The 26,826-nt window shown below is 34.7% G+C and overlaps 1 protein-coding gene across 1 annotated transcript; it reads right to left on the bottom strand.

Annotated features, from left to right (window-relative positions):
- Positions 1-98: 98 nt before the first annotated feature.
- On the bottom strand, positions 99-10,821 carry LOC123539244 (uncharacterized). Its single transcript, XM_045323796.2, has 4 exons — positions 10,701-10,821; positions 4,030-4,187; positions 2,580-3,123; positions 99-2,099 (listed from the first exon to the last, which is right to left on the bottom strand). Exons 1-4 carry the CDS (start codon positions 10,727-10,729, stop codon positions 1,847-1,849), a joined length of 984 nt encoding a protein of 327 aa, XP_045179731.2. The 5' UTR covers positions 10,730-10,821; the 3' UTR covers positions 99-1,846.
- Positions 10,822-26,826: the final 16,005 nt, after the last annotated feature.

Below are 26,826 nucleotides of genomic sequence, written 5' to 3'. Positions count from 1 at the left end.
AAAATGAAAAGATCAAATGATTATATACAAAAGCCAAATTAGTATGCAAACCGTCGAAAGATGTATTTTTTTTCGGGGAGGGTGGGGCGGGGGGTGGGGGGTGGGGGAGGAGTGTAAAATCAAAATAAGAATCAAATTATTACATGCAGTTACGTACGAAAGAAAATTTTGAGGGAAAGAAAAATCCGAATTATCATATTAATATACGGTCAAATGAAAGGTTCTCATGATTAAATAAAAAGAACAATCTAATTACTACGTAACAGAATCAAATAATACGGTGTTTAAAATCGTCATTGTGAAAAAAGTGGAATGAAAATTTAATTCGAAATACAGTAATTAAAACTATTTATGCGGAAAACAGTGGAACGAAAATTAAGAAGACGAATTCAAAAACTATACTAAAATATTTTAGAATGGAAATACTAACAATTTGTCCAAGTTTAAGAAAATCAAATACTCATACCGAATAAACGGTAGACCTAAAAATTTTGAAAATGAAATTAAACTAAAATTCAATTAATCAGAACGAATTAGTTGAGATTGTAAACGTTAACAGTAAAATAATACGAAATATCTAATTTAGGTTAATTCGAAATACAGTAGTTAAAACTATCTATGCGGAAAACAGTGGAACGAAAATTCAGAGGATGGATAGAATAATTGATATACCAAAATATGCTAAATTGAAAATCTTAATAAAATTTGTCCAAGTTTAAGATAATTAGGTACTCATACCGAGTAAACGGTAGACCTAAAAAATTTTGAAAATGAAATTAAACCAAAATTCAAATAATCAGAACGAAATAGTTGAGATTGTAAACATTAACAGTAAAATAATATGAAATATCTAATTTGGGTTAATTCGAAATACAGGGATTAGAATTATATATGTGGAACGAAAATTAATAGGATGGATCTAATAATTAATATACCAAAATATGTTAGACTGAAAATCTTAAAAACAATTTGTCCAAGTTTTAGAAAATTAGGTACTCATACCGAGTAAACGGTAGACCTACAATTTTGAAATTGAAATTAAACCAAAAATCAAATTACCAGATCGAAATAGTTGAGATTGTAAACGTTAACAGTAAAATAATATGAAATATCTAATTTGGATTAATTCGAAATACAGCGGTTAAAATTAATTAATTTTGTGGAAAACAGTGGATGAAAGAGAATGAATCCAATAAATATGTAAAAAAATGTCAGACTGGAAATCCTAACATCAATATGTCCAATTTTTAGAAAACGGTAGAACTGAAAATTTTGAAAAATGATATATAAAACCAAACATCAAATTATCAGATCGATTATATAACAGTGGAACAAAAATTAAGAGGATGGATCAATAATTGATATACCAAAATATGCTAGATTGAAAATTTAAACATTAATTTGTCCAAGTTTTAGAAAATTAGGTACTCATACCGAATAAACGGTAGACATAAATTTTTTGAAAAAGAAATTTAACCAGAAATCAAATTACCAGATCGAAATAGTTGAGGTTGTAAATGTTAACAGTAAATTAGTACGAAATATCTAATTTGGGTTTATTCGAAATGCAGTAGTTAAAATTAATTAATTTTGTGGAAAACGGTGGGATGAAAGAGGATGAATCCAATAAATATGTCAAAAAACGTCAGACTGGATATGCTAACATCAATATGTCCAAGTTTTAGAAAACGGTAGACTTGAAAATTTTGAAAACTGATTTATAAAACCAAACATCAAATCATCAGATCGAAATATTTGAGAACGAAAACGTTAAAAAAAGTAAAAAAAGAGAAAAAAGGAAAGTGAAAATACGGCGTAAATGATACTGGGTATACAAAGAACAAAATCAACATAGCAAAATATCGTATGTTGGTTCTGGCTCGACTGATATATAGACCCACTCTTCCAAATTTTCAGACTTGCGGGTATAGGCGTCAAAAACCTTGCACTTGGCCTGTTCTCGTAGATATTTCACAAAAATGCTCGCCTCAGGCTCCGGTACTACGTTTACAGGTGCACTCAGGTCTGTACTTCTGACGTTTACGGCCGGCAATGATACAGAAGAAAGGGCGGAGGCAGAACTATGGACGGCTAACTCGCTGAAAATTTTAAGAAAATGAAAAGTCTCATTATTACATTAAAATATGGTAGAACGAAGATTAAGCAAGCAAAGGGTTACGTTCGAAAACATCCTAGAATGAAAATACTCAGAATGTAAAAACTACGGTAATTTAATTATCATTGCGAAGTATAGTGGGATGAATTATTACATGTTATATGGTAATTAATGTATGCAAAATATAGCAAAAGGAGATAAAATAGAACGGTTACACAATTTATCATTGCGAAATGCAGTAGAATGAAAGACATATGGCATAAGATAATGCAGTAAATACGATAATACAAATATGATAAAACTATAATGTAGAAATAATAATATAAATGAATAAATATATATAAATATAAAATTATACTAAAAAATCTAAAGGTTAGATTCTAATTCGAAATATACAAGAATGAAAATATGGAGAAGATATTGCATAAAATGATCGCAGCAAACGGCACGATTGTCTACCTACCAGTTTGGATGATCACATTCGCGGGAAACGGCATACGGCGTATCATAAACCTTGATCTTGGCCTCTTCTCGTAGATATTGCATAAAAGTATCCACAATGGCGCTGCACTTGCAGCGTGATGGACAGGGAGTTGCCTCATTTTCAGATATGTTATTTTTGTCATCGTTTTCTAATTTGGTATTTTTGTAAGGCGAATCCCTGTCTAAATAGGTCGGCATTGACACAGACGCAAGAAGGGAGGTAGCACTATAAGTGGTGTTAAAATCGCCTCCAATCTCTGTGTCAGACAAACTGTTGGAAAGAAACTGCATATTGTCCTGTAACCATGTCTCAACGTTCTCTTCCGGTGACAGTTTCATGCGTTTAAAGTCTTGCACCGAATACTCACCTTGAAACGTACGTTTTACCCCCTTAATAGGCCCCCCATACACATGATATCTTTTCTGCCTTTTGGGCGCATGCGTGTCGATTCCATTTTCATCAAGCTTTCGCTTTTTGCCACGCCCCTGGTCTAAGATGGATCTGTTATTGTTATTATTAGGGTCTGGAATATCAAATATGAATTAAAATACATAACATCTCTACATAGTCTTAATATAAGCCCTTCTTGATCTTGATTTAGTTGTAATTTGTAATAAGTGTCTGAAAAGTCAGCTCTAATTTAATTATTACCTTTCTGTTCTAATTAAATATACATAACGAATGCTTTCTTATTATATAATACACCTTTCAGCTTTCGAAATCGATCACCTAGATTTTCGAATATTTGATAAAATTAATAAATAAATAATAAAACTATGATATTATTATATTATTTCATATCTTACCAATATGGTTCAGAAGTTTCACTTTATAGGATATAAACAATGCGATATGTTATACTAGTATAGAATGCGAACTTCAGGCATACCAGATTTTCAATGCTATTGTAACTTTAACTGAAATGAAGTGTTGGTTTTCAAACTGATATTCAAATTGAATGAAAAGAAACTTTTACACATTGTTGTTAAGACACGAAAATACAATAAAATAATGGTAAAATTGATACCATATTTATACATGCGTTTTATAAGTTAGGTGACCGATTATCAAAGTTGAGTGTTAAATAAACTAAGAAAAGAAACTTTAGCCAGTCACTGCATGATTCAGACAAAAATATTCATTATTTTTTAAATAATGACTAATGAATACTTTAAGGTGACATTATTTCATACTTTCTGTGACTGATTGCAAAAAAGTGGATAATATGGGATAGGACTGATTCAGTAAAGGACAAGCCCAGTAAGCAATGGGTATCAGGTTTGAGTCCAAGACCCCAAGACTGACTGCATATTTTTCTCATCCTGTGCCATTATATTGCGATATTCCTTAGATAACTAGACAAAGCAGAAATTCAGAATTAAAAAAAAAAGATTTTCGTTTATAAAGACTTTCCAGAAAGGACGCATACCAGATGAAATAAGTTGACCATCAGCTTGCAAAAGTATTACAGGCACTTCCGGTTGAGAGAAAGTGAAGGTATCATGGGGTGGTGAAACTTGCGGTGAAGAGGATACTATTGAACATTCGGAATCTTCATCATCCGCCTCGTAACCGTCGTCGTCGTTACTTAAATTTTAAAAAAGATACATGTATGTATTTACAGATTTGAAATTTAATGGAGCGTCAGAAAAGTTTAGAATGTTTATGCAGTCAATGAAAGTCACTGATTATGTAACCTTCATTTGTTCTGGGCAGTTCATAAGTTTGTTCTGTGCATTTATTACACCGTTTCGTACACTTGGATTTAAGTGGTTCAGAATCTGTGCATTTTATGTACTTTTTTGTGGTTTTTGTGCATTTTAATATGTTGTTCGATGCAGTTTATATGTGGTTTTGTGCATTTTATGTGCATTCTGTGTGGTTCTGTGCATTATAGAAGTTCTTCAGTGCATTGTATAAGTAGTTTTGTGCATGTTCTAATGTTTATTACGGTATTCCGTACACTTGGAAAGCTGTTGTGTGCATCAGGTAAGTTGTTCTGTGAACTGCAATTTCGTGATAAGATCCTGATTTCAGAAATATGCATTTGCACATATATAGATTAGATCTATTTAAAAATTTTAACAGTTCTATTAAATCTGCGCGGTACTTTTTTAAAGAAAGAAGTACGTTCTTATTTGGAATGTTTCTTTCTACATGTATATAGTTTTTAACTAAGGCGACTTTTGAATCTGCTCCGGTCCTCTTGCCCGTAGGCCTAATGCATAAGCGTTTAAGAAATGATCCAAAACATTTTTTTTTGGATTTTAATCCGACAGTAATTTTATGACAGAACTTTTCGAGTTGCTGGGATACCCAGTACTATGTCGACAATAGCATAATCATTGCATACTATTCCACCGCATGTTTTATTTAGTTTTATTTTTCAGACACCACCGGTTATACATATGGCGGCTGCTCAAGAAACCTGTAATCAACAGTTTCTGATGTGTGCAAGATACAGAAGACGCTTCGATGTCACAACTTCCCTTTGCTCTTTTCTCGTGCCAAGTGCAATGCACCTATGCACGTGATTTTTTTATCAATGTTAGTAATTCTAGTTGGAAGGGTCGGGTAACGAACTCTCGGCCCTGCTTTTGTAGTCAGTCGGTATTGAAAGCGTTGGCCAACATATTTTTTCTAAGCTTCAGCACCCGTATGATCCTATTTAGTATGTGACTATATGTATATTACGGCGTATATATGACCTCATTGATGTTGTGTGCATTTTGTACTAGTAACAAGTTGTGGCAAGTGATAGTTCTGTCATTTTGCCAGAGTTTATTTTTTATTGAAATGGGTAGAATTATTTAATAGGCCACTTATATACCGTATAAGGTAAAGTTTGCTGCAGTTACGACATTTTCAACTCAATATATATGAAGTTTGAATTGCCAGAATTACTTTTAACGGAAACACTGTTTTGTTACTGTCATCGCGTTTTTGGCGGAATTTTCAATGCCACCAGAATATCCATTGTATGTAATAGAACTAGAAGCAAATGTTTTGTACACGTTCTTTTTGGCGGGAAAAAGCACGTGTGTTTCTTACCGCGACTGACGCACTTGAACATGCTACTTTTATCTTAAGCTGAAGAACAAAATACCTCTTCAAAAAGGTCATATTTTATTTCGTCTGTAGAAATACCATGTCTTCCAATAGCACACAACTGTTTGAACACACTGCCATCAGTGGTGTTTAAATCACTCAGCTTTGAATTTCACTAAACGACCGAAAGGCAATTATTAAGTTGTATTACGTAGTCCCTTACGTAGGTCATTGTGTCAAATTAGAATATATCGTTACCATTAATTGCATTGAACCTTAGATGGCAGGTAGGATTTTTTTTACCAAAAATCGAACGGTCACTAAAATAGTGAGCACGTATGTAGCAGAAAGCACCAATCAGTATACAAACATGTATTCATGCTGAAAAACAGAATGTAAGCTTCCGAACCTTCATTAAAACGATTGTTAACAACTGTAACCCATATTGAAAATGAATTAAACGAGAAGCGTGTACCTCTACTGTCCCTATCTTTATTATCTATAGCTGAAACAATGATACGCGCTTGACTTGAGAAAAAGTACAAATACACTTTCAGAGCCAAAAAAGCAACAACGGAAATAACTGCTTAAATAGAAGTAAAATGTTAATTCAGGGCTTTCCATGCAAGTAAATCGTAAAAGAAGTTTGACACAGTTTTTTTTAAATTTTCTGACTGACTGTTATTTAATAAGTGGACGCATAGGCCGAGAGGGCTAAGACGCTTTCCTAGGAAGGTGAAAGAAGGTCCCTGTCTCGATTCCTGGCTTGTCCATTGCGGCGTGCCTTTGGGCAAGATACTTTATCACGATTGCCTCAGTCTACCCAGCTGTAAATGGGTACCAGTAAATTGCTGGGGGTAATGTATAATTTGTTTTAACTATTCAGGGTCGCTCAAAAGCTCTACATAGTTTATGTTCATTGTTTCATAAAGCGACGGTAAATAAAAAATACCTTTACCTTTAATAATAAGTAGATTAGACGTCGCCGACTGCGAGCAAAGTTTGTATGGACGCCGCCATCTACGGGAAAAATCATAAAATCTTGATTTCATTTTACTTTTTTTTTAGGAATAAGGTCAGTAATTTGGTCGAAAATGTGCTTCCGCGGTGTAGTCGAAAGAAGTCCATAATAAATAGATCCTAATTTTCACATTTTTTTACGCCAATTTGTGTAGAATGAGTGCTTTCATCACAATTTTTACTACCAGAATTCATTCTGCATGAAATGAGACGGTTTTCATGTTCATATGTTCATACACCCCGCATGGCAAGTTTTGCAGATCAAAACCGGAAGTAGGTACTTAGAGCAAATATGCGCCACTGTTAGGGTAGCAGACCACAACTGACTGGCATTTCACTAGGAACTATTCAACCCCCTATTTTCTTTTTAGTTTTTCGTTAATTTGTGATAGAACTTTCATTAAAAATAGGTGTAGGAAAAAGTGATGTTCTATAAAGATACGTAAAGACGACCTGAAGTTGTAGTTTTTTTTATATGAAACAAAGAAGGATTTGAATTACTGACCTTCAGTCTTCAAAGGGTTGCAAAAAAAAAAAAAAAAAAAAAAAAATGAAAAAGGTGCCTAGAGGTATCAACGATGCCATTTTAATACCTCTTTTCAAGTGGCTACTCAGTATTGATGGTCAGTCTCAGTTGGAATTTAACCTTGAAGTTTTAATAAAATTGATATTAAAATTTCCAACTCACACTCAGCTGAGTCCGAAAAATGTTTTGTGAACACAGGGCCAGATTTCATGACCTGAAAATCATTAGATATCTGACCATTGATAAAATATAATGTGAGGAGACGTACAAAATAAAAGACACTGCTGAATATCTCAAAACTGTGTTTTTGCGTACCTGGAAAAATGTGACGTACGAAGGTGTTGGGTGTTGGGCCCCCCATGGGTGGGAGTAAGGGAGAGGTTCCTCATCTTCATATGTTCGATATATTTTGCAAAGTATTTATAGGAAACTTCGCTTTCAGGTGTACGTTGGGGAACTGTTTTGTCATAAATATAAGCTATGAGTAGAGTAACAGTACTATGTAATCAGTTACCTTCTCTCCCCGTAAGTAACTTCAATTTTTCAATTTTGGAGATTATTGGAGACATATAAATGGCATCGTTTTCTACTTTCTTTGTTGATTTCGTTTTGAGAGAGAGAGAGAGAGAGAGAGAGAGAGAGAGAGAGAGACAATGAAACTAAATAGTTTAGAATTATTATGTCTTTATGTGTTACAATCTTTAGTTTAAACATATTAATTCCTAGTCATACATGTACAATTTAAATACACACATCATAGTTCGAACAAGATAAGTAGGAAAGGATAAGAATGAAAGACTTATAGTCTTATAGAATTCTTCACCTTTGCGGACAAAATAATTTGTGCAAATACTTGAGCTCTTTTTAGTTCCGGGATAATGAATATAGTCTAAAAACAACAATTTAATTGAATATAATTGTAAAGACAATTGTGATGGATAATTTACAATTCATGTGAATTGACAATAAGACAAAAAGTAGAAGAAAGGATAGAAAGGAGGACTAAGAAGATGTCTCGGTGAGCTGTCATAAAACTACAGAAACCTCTTCTAATCGGATATGTAGGTTAGTACATGTGAAAATATGGTAGTATTCTCCTGGAGTAATGATATATAAAACTACAAAAAATCTTGTACCATCTTACACATCTGATATTTTAACATTTTCCAGCAATGAAATTTATGGCCTTAGATCAGTTAGTTGTACATGTACATAATGATATTTTAATACCTAAATGCCGCACAAATTATATGAAAAGATCATTTGGCTATAATAGTGCTAAAGTATGGAATATCGTCCCGCAGAATATTCGTTGTGTGGATTCACTTAAATCTTTCAAAAGCAAATACAAAAAAAAAACAAAAAAACCTATTAGGATCTGAATAAGCTGAACTTTTTTTTCATCTGCCATTGCTATTTAGTTATTTTCTTTTTTTATGGGTGAATGTATATCTGAGTGATTTTACTTTTTTATGATTGTATACATCTTTTTCCAATTAAATGGAGTGATTGTCAAGAGTGAATGTTGTATTTTACGGAAGCCCTGGAGGGACAATTGATTTCAGTACTTCCAATATCGGACTTGTAACTTTTGCATTTCTCATTTCCAAATTCTTGACTTTCTACTTTCTACTTCTAACTTCCGCACTTCTGACTTCTAACTTCCCCACTTCCGACTTCCTGACTTTCGGCTTCTGATTTCGAACTTCCACACTTCTTACTTCCGACTTCTTGACTTCTTACTTTCCTCTTCTAACTTCCGCACTTCTGACTTCTAACTTCCTGACTTTCGACTTCTGATTTCCAACTTCCAAACTTCTTACTTCCGACTTCTTGACTTCTTACTTCCCTCTTCTAACTTCCGCACTTCTGACTGCTAACTTCCTGACTTTCGACTTCTGATTTCAAACTTCCACACTTCTTACTTCCGACTTCTTGACTTTTTACTTCCCTCTTCTAACTCCGAAGTGGGAAGACTTAGTACGGAAATCAATTGTCCCTCCAGGGCTTCCATAGTATTCAGATGTTCATCATTCATATTCTGTCTTATGTTATAATTAGGTAATCAGTTTTTATCTATTTTTTGTGTGCTTTTATTAATATTACAGAAACTGTAATATATCTTTTTATTATACCTCACATAAACGTCCAATGCAAATTTCCTATTAGTTTAACTTGAATAATATATCATATTCCCCAGTGATTTTATATCACGTGCGCAAAATCGTTATTTTCAATTTCTGCGCAGGTGATATGATCCATAATTTCATATCACATGCGCAACAGCGTTATTTTATTTTTCTGCGCATGTGATATTATTGTTTCATATCACCCGTTGAGAGATTGATACTTTCGTATTGATTATTTTCTTTTTTATGCTACGTGCAAAATATTTCGAAAACAATTTTTCATCAAATATTGAATCGAAACTACAAGAGTAAGTTTGGAAATGATCTAACTAAGAAAATGAGTACTCACACTTATATGTTTCATTTAGAAAAAAGAATGTTATCGCCGTTTTTCGAATGCTACTGTTTGACGCAATGTTGAAATATTAGAATAAATATAGGGGTCAGCGATATGTAAACGTCTCGAATAAATCTATCAAAAAAGTCTTATTACAGCAAAGTCGCCACAAATTATGAGTGCTAACAAGTAAAGACTCTTTAATTCTGTCTTCATTACTTGGTTAGTAATTACTTTTTAATGTTAAATAGATTATTATGTTGATTTTCCAGTAAATGCTTTGACCCTTATAAGCTTTCGGTATAATAAAATAAATATTGCATTCCTGAAAGGGTGATATGAAAAATGTTCACATCTCGAAATATGAATATAGACCTCGGCTGGCGCCTCGGTCAATATTCATATATCTCGCGGTGAACATTTTTCATATCACCCTCTCAGAAATGCAATACTTATATAATGTGTTACCTTCTTTAAATAAAGTTATTATTATCATTATTATTATTATTATTATTATTATAGAAAGGTAAGGATTACCAAGTAAAATCGTGTTCAAATCAATGTCAAATCCCTGCAGACTATTTAATAAATGGTTACGACTGGCAGAAAGAAGTGGACATTCAAAGAAGTAGCGAAAATTAGATTCGATACTTCCGCATCGGCACAATGGAGTTGGAGAAATGTTATTCAAGAAAAGGTGATAGTTGAGTGAGCTGTTAGTGCGAAATCTGGAATGAAGCACTTGAAGTTTCCTGCCGCCAATAGAATAATATGACGGAGTGTGTTTTTATTTTTATTTAGATTGTTTTTAAACGATGATAAGGTTTTGGAGTTGCGTGTTGCAGCTTACAGTAGGTTCCACTCCCGGACAGCAGTGGGTAGAAAAGAACTATAGTTTAAAGTTGTTCTAGCCAGTCTTTAAATACTAGACTATACTTGATTATAATATTATTATTAGATCTATTAAAATAATAATAATTATTATTATTATTATAGATCTACATGATATAATGTTATAGGTGAGAAAACTGTCCGCTTACCGAGATGATCGACGTCTATGTGATTTCATAGTTTTTTCTCATCGATATTCCTCCCGAACTTTCATCCATGTTTCAGTTCTGTGTTTGATAAACGGTGTGTCGCTGTTTACTAGTTACTGTTGTTATGAGGTTAACTGTGACGTCATGGCGCTGGCGTCACGGAAATCGCCGAAAGGAGAATACGGAATTTCGCGAAGTAACGTCGTAGGCTTATTTAGATGTTCGTCTTTTTCTTTAAATCAGTACGATAATTCCCGAGTTATCTAACATAAAAACTCGCATTAGTGACACAGCCTAGTTCGCATACACATGGACTGGGACTCACGAGTCATGATGATGCCTAAACCTAACCTGCTAAAGGTGTTAACTTATGCGTATTTGACATTTTCATTTTTGTTATCACATATTCTGAACAAATCACCTAACCCGCCATTTGCTATTTTGCCAGTATAGTACAAATTACTGTTGTTGTTTTTTTTTGACAAAGTGAGAAAAATCAAAATGTCAGATCACGAAAAGATCTCATTTTATTCATTTAGTTTAAAAAAAGGATAAACGGATGAACGATAAGGATAAAGTGTGAAGAAATTAGCTAATCAACATGTTTAGATAATGATAATGTTTAGATATGACATGTATACATATATAGATGCAGTTGTATTTTCTGCAACATTACATCTTAATTAGCTATTGCTAAAATCGTTTTGTTTCTCTAATGTATTTTTGAATGGCATTAAAAATTGTTATATTGGAATCGAGAGATAATGAAATATCACCGTTTGAGATAACTTTAATAGAGGGGTTACAATGTTGGGAGATCGTATAGTACACGTCGATTTGTGGGAATATGGGCCGCCGTGAGAAAGATATTGAGAAATATAGAGACCTATATCACATTGTAGATTGAAGTGAGTTATCGTAATTTCCCATGTATCTCTTTCCAGACACGCGACTAGAAAAAGTTATGACGTCATAAATATGGCGGCTAAAGAAAAAAAAGAAAGGCAGAAAATGTATGACTGCTGAATAATTACAGGTGACAACGTCTTTGAAAACTATGTTATGATTGTAAAACTGATATGTTTAGTGAAGGTAATGTTTACTCTAGCAGATAAAACACTTTTATGAAAAATAAGATGGACTTAATTATGCTTAAAAGGAAAAAATATCCCTAAATATCAGAAAATGACGAAAATGACTTAATAACGATATTAAGAGCAAATTTCTGTTAAATGGCGCAGTATGCTTGATTAAAAATAAAATTAGTCTGATATTCTATCACTTCCTTAATAGTCAGATAACATAATTATTTATATCTATATACTCTTGTTATCTGTATGAGTATGTCAGATCGGCTTAACGCCCCGACAATGTGGTCAGAACGCAAAATCAATAGAAAAATAATCTGTTAGATGGTGCAATCTTAAGAATAGTGTTTCTAATATTATAACAACTTTAAAACGTAAACTATTTTATAGCGCAGATTCTCCTATTAAAATTAATAAATCCAATTAATACATACTTCCCCGTTAACCTGAGTCAAAGACATCTACGAAAGGAATCATCAGAAGATTTCTCTATGTACGTCTCAGTCCAGCATACAAGGTTGTCTATGATGTCATCGTCGTTTAACGCCTACAGTATATTTACGTTTTACATAAGGGAATTCATAGTACTTAAACTTACACCTTGAGTCCTTCTAATGAACAGGATTTGGCCACTTATCACATCCCTGAAGTTTGCATTTTCAAAGTTCGCATAGATGATCAGCAAGATGATGATGGATTCCTTAATTGCATGTACAGTTACATTAAGCTCGTTTCATAGATAATTTAACCTCTTTTTCATGTACCAATACAAATTTATTTTATCGTATAACTTCATGTCTAACGGATATTTTACCCCGAGTGAAACGATTTTGCGACAGAGAATATCCAAACTCTGAAGAAAAAAAAAATCCTAGAAAAATTAAAATCCAGTAATTACAAGGTGTGCTGTTATGATTTCTTTACTCCTTATACCTATTTACCTAATAATCTAATGAATGACAAAGGAACTGCTTAATTTAAACGCATTTTTACGCATTTAATTTCAATTAAGCCTTTTCTCTTTTTTATATTGCTATTTTTTCTTGTGAACCTGTGAAGCAGTTTGTCAAACCCTCTCCTTATTGAACAACATTGATGTCCGGTTAGGGAATGCATTTTTTTCGAGATGTAATAAGTAATCCGTGAGAACTATTTCTTCCTAGCTTGTCGCAGATATTTTTCGTATGAATTAGAAAAAGGTTATACACCGTCAGGTGTGGTTACTATATCAACAATAAATCATGCATTCTTGATAATGTTTTCCAATACGGACAATCAGTTGTTGCTCGAATAGCTGACATTTTTATGCCAGGGAGGTACATTTATTAAATGTAGACTACAATACTGCATCGCTTTGGATTGACATACATGTATCTCCATATTTAAAATTGATTTAAGTACACTAATTTACCCAAGCTTTTATTCTATTTAGATGGGGTGGGGATGTTCCCCATAAAATCTTTTGAAATATATCGGACCAGGTAGGTATCTGTTACTAGATGCGTGGTTTGTCTCACAATAGCTGTAGGTCATGTTGTCTGTCTGTTATATGCGACGTTTAATAAATAACTTTTCCTTTACCTTTATGTAATCGTCATATCTTTGCAAGAGCGACTTTCAAGAATCCAATAAACGTTAACAATATGTCCTTTGGCAGAAATACTGCTATCATCAACTGCGAGAGTATTCCACTAAATGTCAGTATCGTAATGCAGTGTGTGTGGTTTTTTTTTGCGTTTAATAGCAATTTAAAACACTTCTGTTACTAAGTGTATGAAAACAATAGTTATTTATCAAATTCAATGGAAATTTTCGCAAATTTATTTGGTAAAATGATGAAATGTTTTATCATATGCGGTTTTGACCCACTTATTTCGAGATACATTGCATATCTGGTGTTCAGTCCTTTGTCAGCTGGATGCTAGATTTTCCTATATGATCGTGTCTAACGAAAGAGGTGGACAACACCATGATAGTTCTTAAAGCACACTAATACTGAGCTGCTTTGATATGTTCTTGCTTTCCTGATTAGTCGAATCCTTAATAATATTCTGCTGTTGTTCCGCTTTCTATAACGGCATGGAGAACATGCGCAAATGGTTTGTTAAAAGCTTCAAGAAGATCCCTTGAAAGTATAGAACTCAACCAATCAAAGTAATAGAAGACTAGGTTTGACTAAGTTTGTTCATGAGAGGTTTAGAAAGGTGGAATACTCTCACGCCCTTTAGCACCAGCTTAAGCGGAATTCTACTTTGATAATATTAAATGAACTCCATAAAACTAAAGGACCAGAGGTTTTTCATATAGACATTTACCCAATCATTTTTGTTTTTCACATAACGTGCCTTTAGTTTCCCTTTCGGGAATAAGACATTCAGCAGTCGAGGGCTTAATTTTATGTATACTGTTATATCACATCGGAATATGGTGGGGATATAGAGTATGAGCATTGTCGCCAAAATACTGTTTTAAGCACACCAGCGTTGTTTCACAACTGACCGTTCCAAGGCGTTGCCGCACTGCGTTCTTTTCCTTTATTTTACGTTTTGAGCTTTCTGTCTATATGCTTTACTTTGTTCATGTATTTATCATGTTCTTAAATATACATGCATTGCTGCAGTGTTACGGTTAAAAGAGGAATTGCAGAGTATAACACATATCGGATCTTTTGAGAAATACTTTCAGTTGCAGAGAAGGAATGATGAAAAAAAAGGACAATGAAATGACTACCTCATACCACTGATGCCCTTCCTTCTGCATTATTGCGGAAAACTCACATTAAACTCAGAACGATTTAAATGTAGGTGTAATGAATAATACTGTTTGTAGATAGCTTTGTTATCGCGGGGCTGAAGACGAATTAAGTAGAAGAGTGTTGATGTCAAGTCTTAATGAATATAATTAACCAGTAATTCAGAGTAATTATAAGACTATCCTGAATTTAACACTTGCATTGATTAAAAAAATCTGTTAAACTTCTACTTGCATAATTATCTTGATCATGCTTAAATCTAATAAAATGAACTTGCAAACAATGGATGTAATTTGCACATAATTTTATAATAAGAGCACAGACAACTATTCGTGCCGACATTGATTTGTACTGCATTTCAAAGTCCATTACTTCTAGGTACTTATTAAAAGCAGATATTGGTAACATATATTGCCTTATTCTTTGTTAGATTTCTTGTAACTTTCGGAAATAAACTTATTTTAAATTCAACACCATAAGAATAGTCGAAAATAGTTAATATCAGGAGGTAGAGACGACGTGTAAAAATGCATTGTAAATTAAGTGGGTGGGGTACAAATTAAACAGTTAAATAAATTGAATATATTGTTTCCTGAGAAAGTGTAAATATCGATATCTGAAATGTCCCATTGGCTTGTTTAATGACATGATATTCGATATTGTAAGCACTTTTACTGATTTTTACAGAAATTATTCAGCAGTATTATTTTCGTAATCGGCCGCCGTGTTGATGACGTCATTTCCGGATCCAGTCGCGGTCCCCAGAAGAGATACATACATATTGTTTTTGTCTTAGATCAAGGAATAATTTGGTATATGTGGCTATATTTCTCAACTACTTTCGAGCGGGATTACAAATGGCCGTGGGCTAGTAGTAAGTACTTCAGGTCGGAGATCTATGTATTTTGGTCAAATTAGGAAATAGTGGTAAGAGTTTTCTATTTCACCACAGTCACACAAAGGAGAGTCGATAATATTTTTCTCAAATAAATCAGAGGAAAGAGAGCTGCAGTGAGTGCGTAATCTTGTGTGAAGGATCTGCAGTTTACGGTCACCAGAAAAGAAAAAGCTGGGGACATTTGGTAGGTCGTTATTTAGCATTCGCTTGAATGATGCAACCGTTGGAGCATTTTGTGTCTGAAATAGGAGCTCATTGAAATCCCTGATATCAGAAGGCAAAAATGATTTGTATTAAGTCAATATGTGTGAGGATGTTTTGTAGAGATAGGCCCTAAATTTTTCAATGATAGAAACACATTTAGTAAAGTCTAGAAATTGATTTCCAAGTCCTTGAAATAACCAAAAATGATTTCACAAATGTGAAATTTATGATAGTTTTGTTAATATCAATTACTGAAGTTTAAATATTTAATTTAAAGTTGTGATCCGCAAAGAATGATAACTCTTGCCTTGGGCTAGTACATATAAGCAGAGATATCTATTAGTTTACTTCCCTTGCAATTACACAAATGAGTGGAGGAAATGAAAGCGGTTTAAGACACAATATGATACTTTTTTGCACAACAAAAACATTTAGGATTTATTCGTATGTATTTGATCTACGCCTCAAAACCTGGTTCCTATGATTTTGTCAACTTACTTATGGTGAAAAATTAACATTTAACAAGCCGATAATAAAATGAAATACTTGTAAGTATTTCATAGTACAGATAATACAGTTTTGCTTGTATCAAAATGTCACAATAGAATCACTTTTGTAATACAGAACACCTGGTAGGATTAGTAAGGTGCAATTATATTGATCTCTATTTCCTGTGCCTATGTTTTGCGTGGCGTTTGCATTCCTGAGTGGATAACGATGCTCACTGCCAACTGACAAAGGGACAAGATCTGAAATATACTGTGGGGTAAGATTGTTTTTTCATTTTAAAGAAAAGAATAAGTTTGTGTTTGTATCACCGTTTCTCCAAGGATTCTAAACCTACCTCTGTCATGAGTTTATCAATGTATACAAGTTTTGTTGTTCCAGTAATTATTCTTGCCGCTTCCTGCTGAATTTGCTCAAGCTCTCGTTTTTCATTTTGTGTACAGTTATCAAATATAGAGGATATTAAGTTACTGTCTGATAAATTTAAATTTATTAGGCGAGTTGAAGAAAATATATTAGGCGAGGCTGTGCCGAGCCTTATATTTTTTCGTAGACGAGCCTAATAAATTTAAATTTTTCAGACAGTAATCTAATATTCTATTTATCCTACCTGTTCAGAAAATACGGAAAAAGTCGTTGAAAAGAACAACAGCGTGCAGACTTGACGTCATATACGACATTTGCAAGTGCAATTCTATTTGTGGATAAAATTGAAACATTGCAGTAACTTTTTTGTTTCTGGATAAAAACTTTTTAAATTACATGTACCACTTATTTTCTTAGTTAGAACATTTCCAATATAACGATAGCGGTTTCTATGGAAAAAAATCGAAAAAAAGGTGTTTTCAAAATTTCCGGCTGAAGTGCCGTAAAAGTGAAAAATAGCAATAACATTTTTATTTCTGGATAAGTTCAAGCATTTCTAATACAATGGTGACGGTTTCAATGCAAAATGTTGATAAAATATGTGATTTCAAAAACTCCCGCAAAAGTGATATCTTGACACTGGCTAGATAAAGCAAAGTTTATTAGGCAGGCCGATTTTATGCTATATCTTGTATGAGGGTAGGATGAAATAGGGGAAACCGAGGTAAGTCGAACAAGGGCGATAATTATGTCACCCCCCTCTGGGTTGAAACTTCATAGGATGATTGCTCATGCAGAGTAGATAACCCCTATCGATTTTGGGGTCACTCCGTTAAAGGTCAAGGTCACAGGGGCCTGAACATTGATCCGATCAGTAACTTGAGAACCCCTTGATCTAGAATGTTAATACTTCATAAGATAATTAAACATGCAGAGTAGATGACCCCTATTGATTTTTGGGTCAGTCAATTAAAGGTCAAGGTCACAGGGAACTGGTCATGTGAAATCATTTCCGGAAAATAACTTGAGAACCACTTGACCTAGAATGTGGAAACTTAATAGGATGATTGGACATGCAGAGTAGATGACCCCTATTTATTTTGTGGTCACTTGATCAAAGGTCAAGGTCACAGGAGCCTGAACAGTGACTTGAGAACCACTAGGCCAAGAGTGTTGAAACTTAGCGGGATGACTGGACATGCCAAGTAGATGATCCCTGTTGCAGCCAACCATCAGTGTCTCTTTGACTTTCGCTCCTGACCCTTGCTGACTTCTTGCCTATACCACTCTGCATTGGGGGAGACATGCGCTTTATTGCAAAAGCATCTTCTAGTTTTAATATGTTAATAATGTACATAATATTTGACGAGGTATAAACTGACGTAAGCAATACCTTCAATCTCGAAAAGATTCAATAGCGGGAGGTCAATACAAAAGGACAAAAAGAGTGAGAAAAGTTAAATTTTCGACTCCCTAAGTAAATTTTCGCATTTTTGCACATGTTTTGTTTCACACATCGTGAGTATAAAAACATTGTTTATCGTTATGCATGATTTCTGAGCTAACATCTGAAACACTACAATTTGAATTACTGTCATCGGCGCGCTTTCACAAGACGATGACAGAAGGTAACACGTGGTTGGGGTAAATTGGAACAGCGTGGTCTGGGCATGTTGGAACACTGATCCGACTTGCTCCAGTCAGGCCTATTGGTCGTCTGAGTGTCTAAAGAAAGCGTTATTTCTCTTTTCTGTCTGCCAGAATAATTTATTACTCTACGGTAATGCCAGCATTCAGTGTAAAATTAAATTGCATTTGACTTACGTTGATATACTGCTGTAAGCGAAACACTAGTCAAGTGTGAATCTGGGTTATATGGGATCAAAAACTAGGTCAATAGACCAGATCAAAGGAAAATCTTGTTAACACTTTAGACACTACAATTTAAGTTCGAAACTTATGAGAATTAGTCAAAATGTTTGCCTTGATGATCTCTAGGTTAATTTTGATTCTGGGCCATGGATCAAAAGCTAGATCTCCCAGTCAAAAGAAAAGGTTGTGAATATTCTAGAGGCCGTATTTGTGATCCTGTCTTTATGAAACTTGGTCAGAATGTTTGTTTTGATTATCTCTAGTTCAAGTTTGAACTATGCAAGCCTGAGAGTTATGCAGACTCAAAAACTAGGTCAGTAGGCCATATCATAGAAACAGCTTGCGAAAACTCTAGAGGCCATAGCTGTGACTCAGTCTCTATGAAACTTGGTCAGAATGTTTGTCTCGATGAATTTCAGGTCAAATTTGAATCTGGGTTAAGTAGGGTCAAAACCTAGGTCACCCTGTCATATCAAAGGAAGAGCCTGTGAACGCTGTAGAGGCCACAGTTATGACGCAACATTTATGAACCTTAATCGAATTGTTTATCTTGTTGATTTCTAGGTCAAGTTTAAAACTGGGTCAGGTGGGGTCTAAAACTAGGTCACTAGGCCAGATTAGAGGAAAATCTTGTTAACACTCTAGACACCACAATTTAAGTTTGAAACTCATGAAAATTAGTCAGAATGTTTGCCTTGATGAACTCTAGGTCAAGTTCGAAACTGGGTTATGTGGGGTTAAAAACTAGGTCAGTAGGCAAGAACAAAGGAAAATCTTGTTTTCACTCAAGAGTCCACGGTTTAAGTTTGAAACTCATGAGAATTGGCCAGAATGTTTGTCTTGATGACTGCTAGGTCAAGTTGGAGTCTGGGTCATGTGGGGTCAAAAACTAGGTAACTCGTTCAATTTGTTCCAATTTACCCCTGTCCGTGTTCCAACTTGCCCCGCAAGTTTGAACATCCCACCTTGTTACTTTAGACTAGTCTATTTTGATAAATATTCATTCAATATACAAAGTGACCCAATATTCTTGAAGAAATTGCAATACATTGCTAAAATATTTATAACTGATTTACCGAATGTGTTAGAAATACACAGAACGGTTCGATGAGAATTTTTTGTTCCGACTTGCCCCGGTCTCCCCTACATCTCCATACTCTAGCATTGGTCTTATCAAAGATATATATGACTTCAAACGATTTTTTATCAAGCTGAAATTTTAGTTTTTTTCATAATATTGATTCTTTTCCAAGCCTTACTTTTAATGTATTCAATGTGTGTGGACCACCGCAGATCATGCGAGAGATTGATACCAAAGTGTTTATGATTACGGACTTCATTTATTTGTATGCCTTGCATTCTGATTGGCTGGTGATTAATATTTATGCGAGTTTTACGTGATATCAGTAAGGATTCAGGTTTCGAAGGATTGAATTTTACCAGCCATTTTTCTGCTCATGAAGTTATATTCTGCAGGTCCGAGTTTAAAATAGTTGAAGCAGTGATAGGATCTTCAACTACAATGAAAAAGGTTAGTATCATCAACGAAGAGCCTATATTTGCTTGGATGTCTAGTACTATATCGTTTGTTTGTTTTACATGCAAATGAAAATAGTTTGATTCATGAAAACCATATTGTACATTTTTACTCGCGGCTATTCCATTCGTAATAATATTGCATCTGGTGTATAATATTGCATCTGGTGTTCACTTATAAAAGATGTTTCAATTTTGTTCTGACACATACAACTAGCACTGACAAGGGAAATCAGGAAGGTGGAGCATCAAAAGGCTTTTTTCTATAGGTCACTCCCGAGATGATGCACACTGTAAATGTACGCAAGAGCCGCTAAAAGAGTGTTGTGTTGGAATATTCATTTGATAAAGCTGTGTAAGAAAACTTTTGTAATGTAAGCATGTGAACATTTCTACCATATGTGTTTATTTTGTTTACACAAATTCTTAAAGTCAAACTGATGTGTAAGCTCTTCCCCTTTTTTCCCTTCCTTCCTTTACTGGGGCCTATGTAGCCTAGAATCTGGCTGAAGTCTTTTCTCCCATAAATATTGCGTGTTCGACATACTGTTTGCGGTGTAAAGTTTGTTACATTCAGTCACATTGCCTTCTCAAGCGCACAGTTTTCCGCTGCCCATAGTGTTTTGAAAGACTCTGTCATGCATAGTCTTACATAGACAGTCATAAGGTCCGTTAGATTTTTCGGACAGTCATGTGACTATCATTTCAATTTACGTTTATAGAAAGTTTTCGATTAAAAACTGATCTATGTATGTATATGTTCATACCTTCCATCAACTGATCCTGTTTGAATGTTGTGGCAGATGATTTTTTTTCACCTAAGGACTAATATCTGTATAAAATCTATTGTAGAGAGAAGGGAAATAACTTGAACTCCTTTATTACAATTAAGTTTCTTTTTTATTGTTCCCCTTAAGTTATTACCTTTTACAGTTTCCTATTCTACGATTATAAAAGAAAAAATATTACCAATAACTTTGAAATATGTTATTATATTTTTTGCCATCATGATATTTAACAATATGTTGATTATTGTTTTTAGGTGTCCTGGGTATCTTGGGGTGAACGGACCCTCCCAATGTAGTGGATGTGCAGAATGAGCAGGGCATAAACAGTTTTACTTATTACAAGGGCCAAGACTGTGACTGGTCACTTAATTTATACTTGGGAGTAAATATCATGCAGGACATATATAGCCGATTTTTTAGATCAGAGAAGGAGGTTGTGAAATTTAAAAAAATTTCTAAGGGTGTTGGTTGATAGTAGGGATTTTAGGGGCCGTGGATGATTTATGTGTGTTAATGTGCATGTTTTCTGTGGTGTATGTGGGAAGGTGGACGGAAATTTGGATTTTTGTACTCGGGCCCAAATCATCTCATCTCCACAAATTAATTTTTCCAAAACAAGCGCACAGAAAAAGATGAACTTTAATCGAAACATGAAAAAAAAAAAAAAAATAAAAGAAGAAAAAAGTGTTTGTATTACGTGTAGTCTACAGAAAACATTACAGACAAATTTGACCTTGCAATGACCTCGACTTTTGACCTATCGACTATTTTCACGCACTCGAGGACGGCGATGGTGCCGGGAAAGAGGTTGGGTATTGTGGACTATTGCTCTTATTCCTTCACCAAAAATCTTGGTTCGATTTTTCGCTGTGCTATCTACCTTTACGGCATAACTGAAGTCAATACATTGAATGGTTATTAGGTTATGCTACGGACAATAAATATGACGGACAAGTTCAATTTGAGCTCCATTTGTACACTTGACATTTGACTTTTGACATGGTTTATATCGATCTTCTCAGATTGTTCAGCACGACTTTTATGTTGTGTCCATCTTTGACATGACCTATGACCTGGTTCATGCGCTTTGCATATCGCCCCAACGCTACCTATACGTATACGCCATATTTAACGTCAATACCTTGCATGATGGATATAAAGTTATGCTTCGGACACGAATTATGACGAAAAGACAAATAGGCAGATGGACAGGCCAACGCGCCACCACATTTCCAAAACAGGTATATACAAAGAATTTTCAATGTAATGTATAGAGGGCATATTGCAGACAGTTTTCCTGTCAAATTCAATCCAATAAAGAACTGAAGCACATCCGTTTCAGGTATTATTAGTCCAAAATCACATTTATACCACAATTATTTCATGAAAATATCGGCTGAAGTCTTAATGCATTAAAACATATTTCGCATCATTTATTTTCACCAGTCGCTAGTATCTGACTAGCAGCTAGTCTATCCGGACACGTTCTGCCTTTGAGTCAGTTAATATCTTACTGACTATGTCATTAAACTAAAATCAAAAGACCCTCAAACTGACATAAAATTTTCCTTACAAGATCGTAAAACCGGTAAAAACATATTTATTTTTTCATTTCTTAACTCAGAAAATCATGTTTTTTTTTAAATACCGATACGCCAAGAGTGAGGAATTTCTGTTCTGATTTGATCCGAAATAATAGCTAATCTGTGATCTTAGTTATTTTCAAAATTTCATAATGTTTCATTACTACTGAAATCAATAACACTCTGTATCAAGATGACAAATATAATGAACAACAAACAACTATCTAGAAATAATACTCCATATATTAGCAATACAAAATGTAACAGATAAATAGAGAGCCATGTCATGGAATTTGATACATTATCGCCGTAGTCTGTATCCAAAAGTGCCCGACTCGCTGATGGTGAAAATTTAACTGTAAATAGACTAAAATAAATTCTTGAATATTAAGGTATTGAATAGTAATCAGATACATCGTTATCATCTTTATCATAGACAAAACAAGTGAATGAAGTATTGCCATGCAATACAAAGTCCCCTACTGGAAGGCACCTACTTTTCTTTACTGCAGTATAGCATAATGAACTGATATAGATCTGTCAATGATGTATAAACAATATTGTACTTTATATACAGTATGCTACAAACAAAGACTTGGATTAAAATTTGTATATATAAAACCGTATAGAAAGTCTGTAATATATTTATATAAAGGTAATGTTATTTAAAGTAAACAAAAAAAAAATAAATAAATAAATCCATATAAGTCCACACAAAACTCTTTACCAGGTAGAAATAGGTCAAAATACACCTAAAAGTTGGATGTAACATGCATGTTTTGAAAACTGGTCTCGATTTTTCCCTACGGCCTGTAATAAGTAAGTTACAATATAAACTATTTATAGTAAAAACAAAGGAAAATAACTCTACAAAACAGGAGTGCCTCATGGTGATGAACATTTGTGCCAAGTTACATCAAAATCCCTCTATGCATAAATAAGAAATGCTCCGGACAAAGTCATTCTTGAATTTGGCATTTGACCTCTAAGCGTGACCTTGACCTTAGACCTAGGGACCTGGTTCTTGCGCACAACAATCTGTCTCTGATAGTGAACATTTATGTCAAAATCCCTCCATGCATGAAGAAGAAGTTTTCCAGACAAAGTCATTCTTGTATCTGACTTTTGGGCATTGAGGTGACCTTGACCTTCGACCTAGGGACCAGGTTCTTGTGCAATACACCCCTCTCATAGTGGTGAACATTTGTGCCAAGTAATTCAAATCCTTTTTGCATGACAAAGTTATACACCGGACAGGAAAAATGTCCAATTAACCTTTGATCTCAAAATGTGACCTTGACCTTTAAGCTGGGGTTCTGGTGTTGCGCATGACACGTCGTTCATCATGGGGAACATTTATGCCAAGTAATATTAAAATCCTTGATGGATGTCAGAGTTCTGGACCGGACGGGAAAAAACCAACCTATTGACCTTTGACCCCCAAATTGTGACCTTGACCTTTGAGCTAGGGATCAGGTTTTGCGCATGACGCACCATCTCGTCATGGGGAACATTTGTGCCAAGTAATATTAAAGTACCCTCATGGATGGCAGAGTTATGGACCGGACACGAAACAGACCCTGTTCATGCCATGTTAAAATGTTAACATTTTGACTGCTAAGTGTGACCTTGACCTTTGAGGTTGGGGTCTGAAAGTTATGCATGACACATCGTCTTATTATGAGGTACATATTTGCCAAGAAATACTAAAATCCCTTCATGGATGACAGAGTTATGGACTGGACAGAAAAAAAGCTCTGTTGACCTTTGACCTCAAATTGTGACCTTGACCTTTAAGCTAGGGGTCCGGGTTTTGCGCTTGACACGTCGTCTTATCATGGGGAACATTTGTGCCAAGTAATATTAAAATCCCTTCATGGATGACAGAGTTATGGACCGAACATGAAACAGACCCTGTTCATGTCATGTTAACATTTGACTGCCAAGTGTGACCTTGACCTTTGAGGTAGGGGGCTGAAAGTTGGCACGACATATTGACTTATTATGAGGTACATTTGTACGAAGTAATATTAAAATCCCTTCATGGATGGCAGAGTTATGGACCCGGGCAGGAAAAAAGCTTGTTGGGCCTTTGACCTCAAATGTAGACCCTTTACCTTTTAAACTAGGGGTCCGGGTTTTGCGCATGACACGTCGTCTCATCATGGGGAACATTTTTGCCAAGTAATATTAAAATCCCTTCATGGATGACAGAGTTATGGACCGGACACGAAATTGCGGACGGACGGAAGGACGGACGGAATGACGGACGGAAAAGCGCATTCCTATAGTCCCCGAAACTGGTTTTCAACCAGTAGGGGACTAATAATAAACGTATAAACGCAAAATCCGTAACAGTACTATGTTTCCCAAACCACTTACTGACAGATTTAAAACGAGAATAATTTCATTTACAGTTGATTTTAACGGAGATAGGGATGAGGAATTGTGCACGGCGCGATTTCAGGGAAAGAATTAAATTGATGAATGCCTGACACGTTTATAGTCTCGCAAACAAGACTTGGAGGTCTTCATGGCTCATCATTGGTATGTACAACGGACAGTTATTTGCGGACTTACTGCTTTCAGATGGGGTGCCTTGATGTACTGGAGAAGAAGAAGAAGAAGAAGAAGAAGGAGAAAGAAAGAAAAAGAATAAGAAGAAAATAAGAAGTAGCAGAACGAGAAGAACAAAGAAAAGAAAAAGAAGGAAAAAAGAAGAAGAGGACCAAGAATATTACCTGCTGGGACACCAGATGTCACGGAAGATATTTATTTAGCATCATTAATGACTACTTGTTCTGCAGGATAGAGTAGAAAGTTGGCTACACAAGCGTAGTTAGCTGTGTCATAAATGAATATGTGAATAAGCTGTGTATCAAACGAATATTTATTTGATGAAATGAATGTTTATTAAATGAACGGAGTCAAAAAGTTAGATGTGATGTGGCTGAAAGAATTTGCAATTAACCAAAGCCAAGGAGAGATTGTGTGCTAGTTTGGGGGAGTACAGTTCATGCATTTCTTAAAAACGAAGGAAACTTATGCAGTTTTATAATCAGATGATACATGTGAGATTGAAAGATTTTGCCTGGGAGAAGAACACGACTGGAGCTCTTCAGTTTGGAGGAGGATTTGCCTGGGAGAAGAACAGGATGAGAGCTCTTCAGTTTGGTGGAGGCTTTGCCTGGGAGAAGAACAGGATGTGAGCTCTTCAGTTTGGAGGGGAGTTTGCCTGGAAGAAGAACAGGATGAGAGGTATCCAGTTTGGAGGAGATTTTGCCGAGGAGAAGAACAGATGGGAGCTCTTTAGTATGGTGGAGAGTTTGCCTTTGAGAAGAACAGGATGAGAGTTCCACAGTTTGGAGGGATTTTTGTCTGGGGAGAAGAACGTATGGGAGCTCGGCAGTTTGGTGGAGATTTTTGCCCGGGGGGAAAAAGGGGGAGTTCCACGTTTGGAGGAGAATTTGTAAGGGGAAGAACAAGAGGGAGCTCTTCGTTTGTGGATATTTGTCTGGAAGAAAAGGGGGGTGGAAGCTTTTATTTGGAGGATATTTGCTAGGAGGAAGAACAGATGGGGCCCTCAGTTTGGGAGAAAATTGTCTGTATTTTAATAAATGGCGAGTAGAGAGGCATATCTCTTTTTTGGAGGTCAAAAAAATAATATCTGTTTTTGAATATCGGATGCCCACAAGTTTTGTCTAAAAAAGTCCTTTTAACTTTTTTTTAAAAACATCATAGACAAGTTCAGTTTAATCATATTTTATTATACATAATACAGAACACAAACAACAATCCCATACAAATATTCATATATAAAACGGGTGGGCCAAAAGTTATGAAGACTTTAACAAGGGCCCTTTAGGGTTGTTCATTGTAAAAATGCAAAAGTATTGTTTTTTTGTCACGCATTTTTTTTTTTTCATATATACATGCATAAATTAGCAATTATATAAAACAAAAGAAAAAAATCCAACTGCGGTTTTGAAAATTTATTTAGAATTATAAAAAAAAACCCGAAAAAAAAATCAAAACAAATACTATATAAAAAAAGATGGAAATCAAAATTTAAAACAATAATTTGAAAAATAACAAAACCCAAATTAAAATATTCAAAATTTTTCTAAAGATAAAAATGAAAATGAAAAAATCAAATGATTATATACAAATGCCAAATTAGTATGCAAACCGTCGAAAGATGTTTTTTTTTTTTTTTGGGAGGGGGGGGGGGAAGATCAAAAGATTATATACAAATGCCAAATTAGTATGCAAACCGTGGGAAGGTGTTTTTTTTTTTTTCGGGGGGGGGGGGGGGTGGGGGGGAAGGGGGTTGGGGGGGGGGGGGGAATCAAAATAAGAATCACATTATTACATGCAGTTACGTACGAAAGAAAATTTTGAGGGAAAGAAAAATCCGAATTATCATATTAATATACGGTCAAATGAAAGGTTCTCATGATTAAATAAAAAGAACAATCTAACTACTACGTAACAGAATCAAATAATACGGTGTTTAAAATCGTCATGGTGAA

The sequence above is a fragment of the Mercenaria mercenaria genome, chromosome 18 (genome assembly GCF_021730395.1).
Source record: "Mercenaria mercenaria strain notata chromosome 18, MADL_Memer_1, whole genome shotgun sequence".
NCBI lineage: Eukaryota > Metazoa > Mollusca > Bivalvia > Venerida > Veneridae > Mercenaria > Mercenaria mercenaria.
This window is presented reverse-complemented; position numbering and strand designations above follow the sequence as displayed.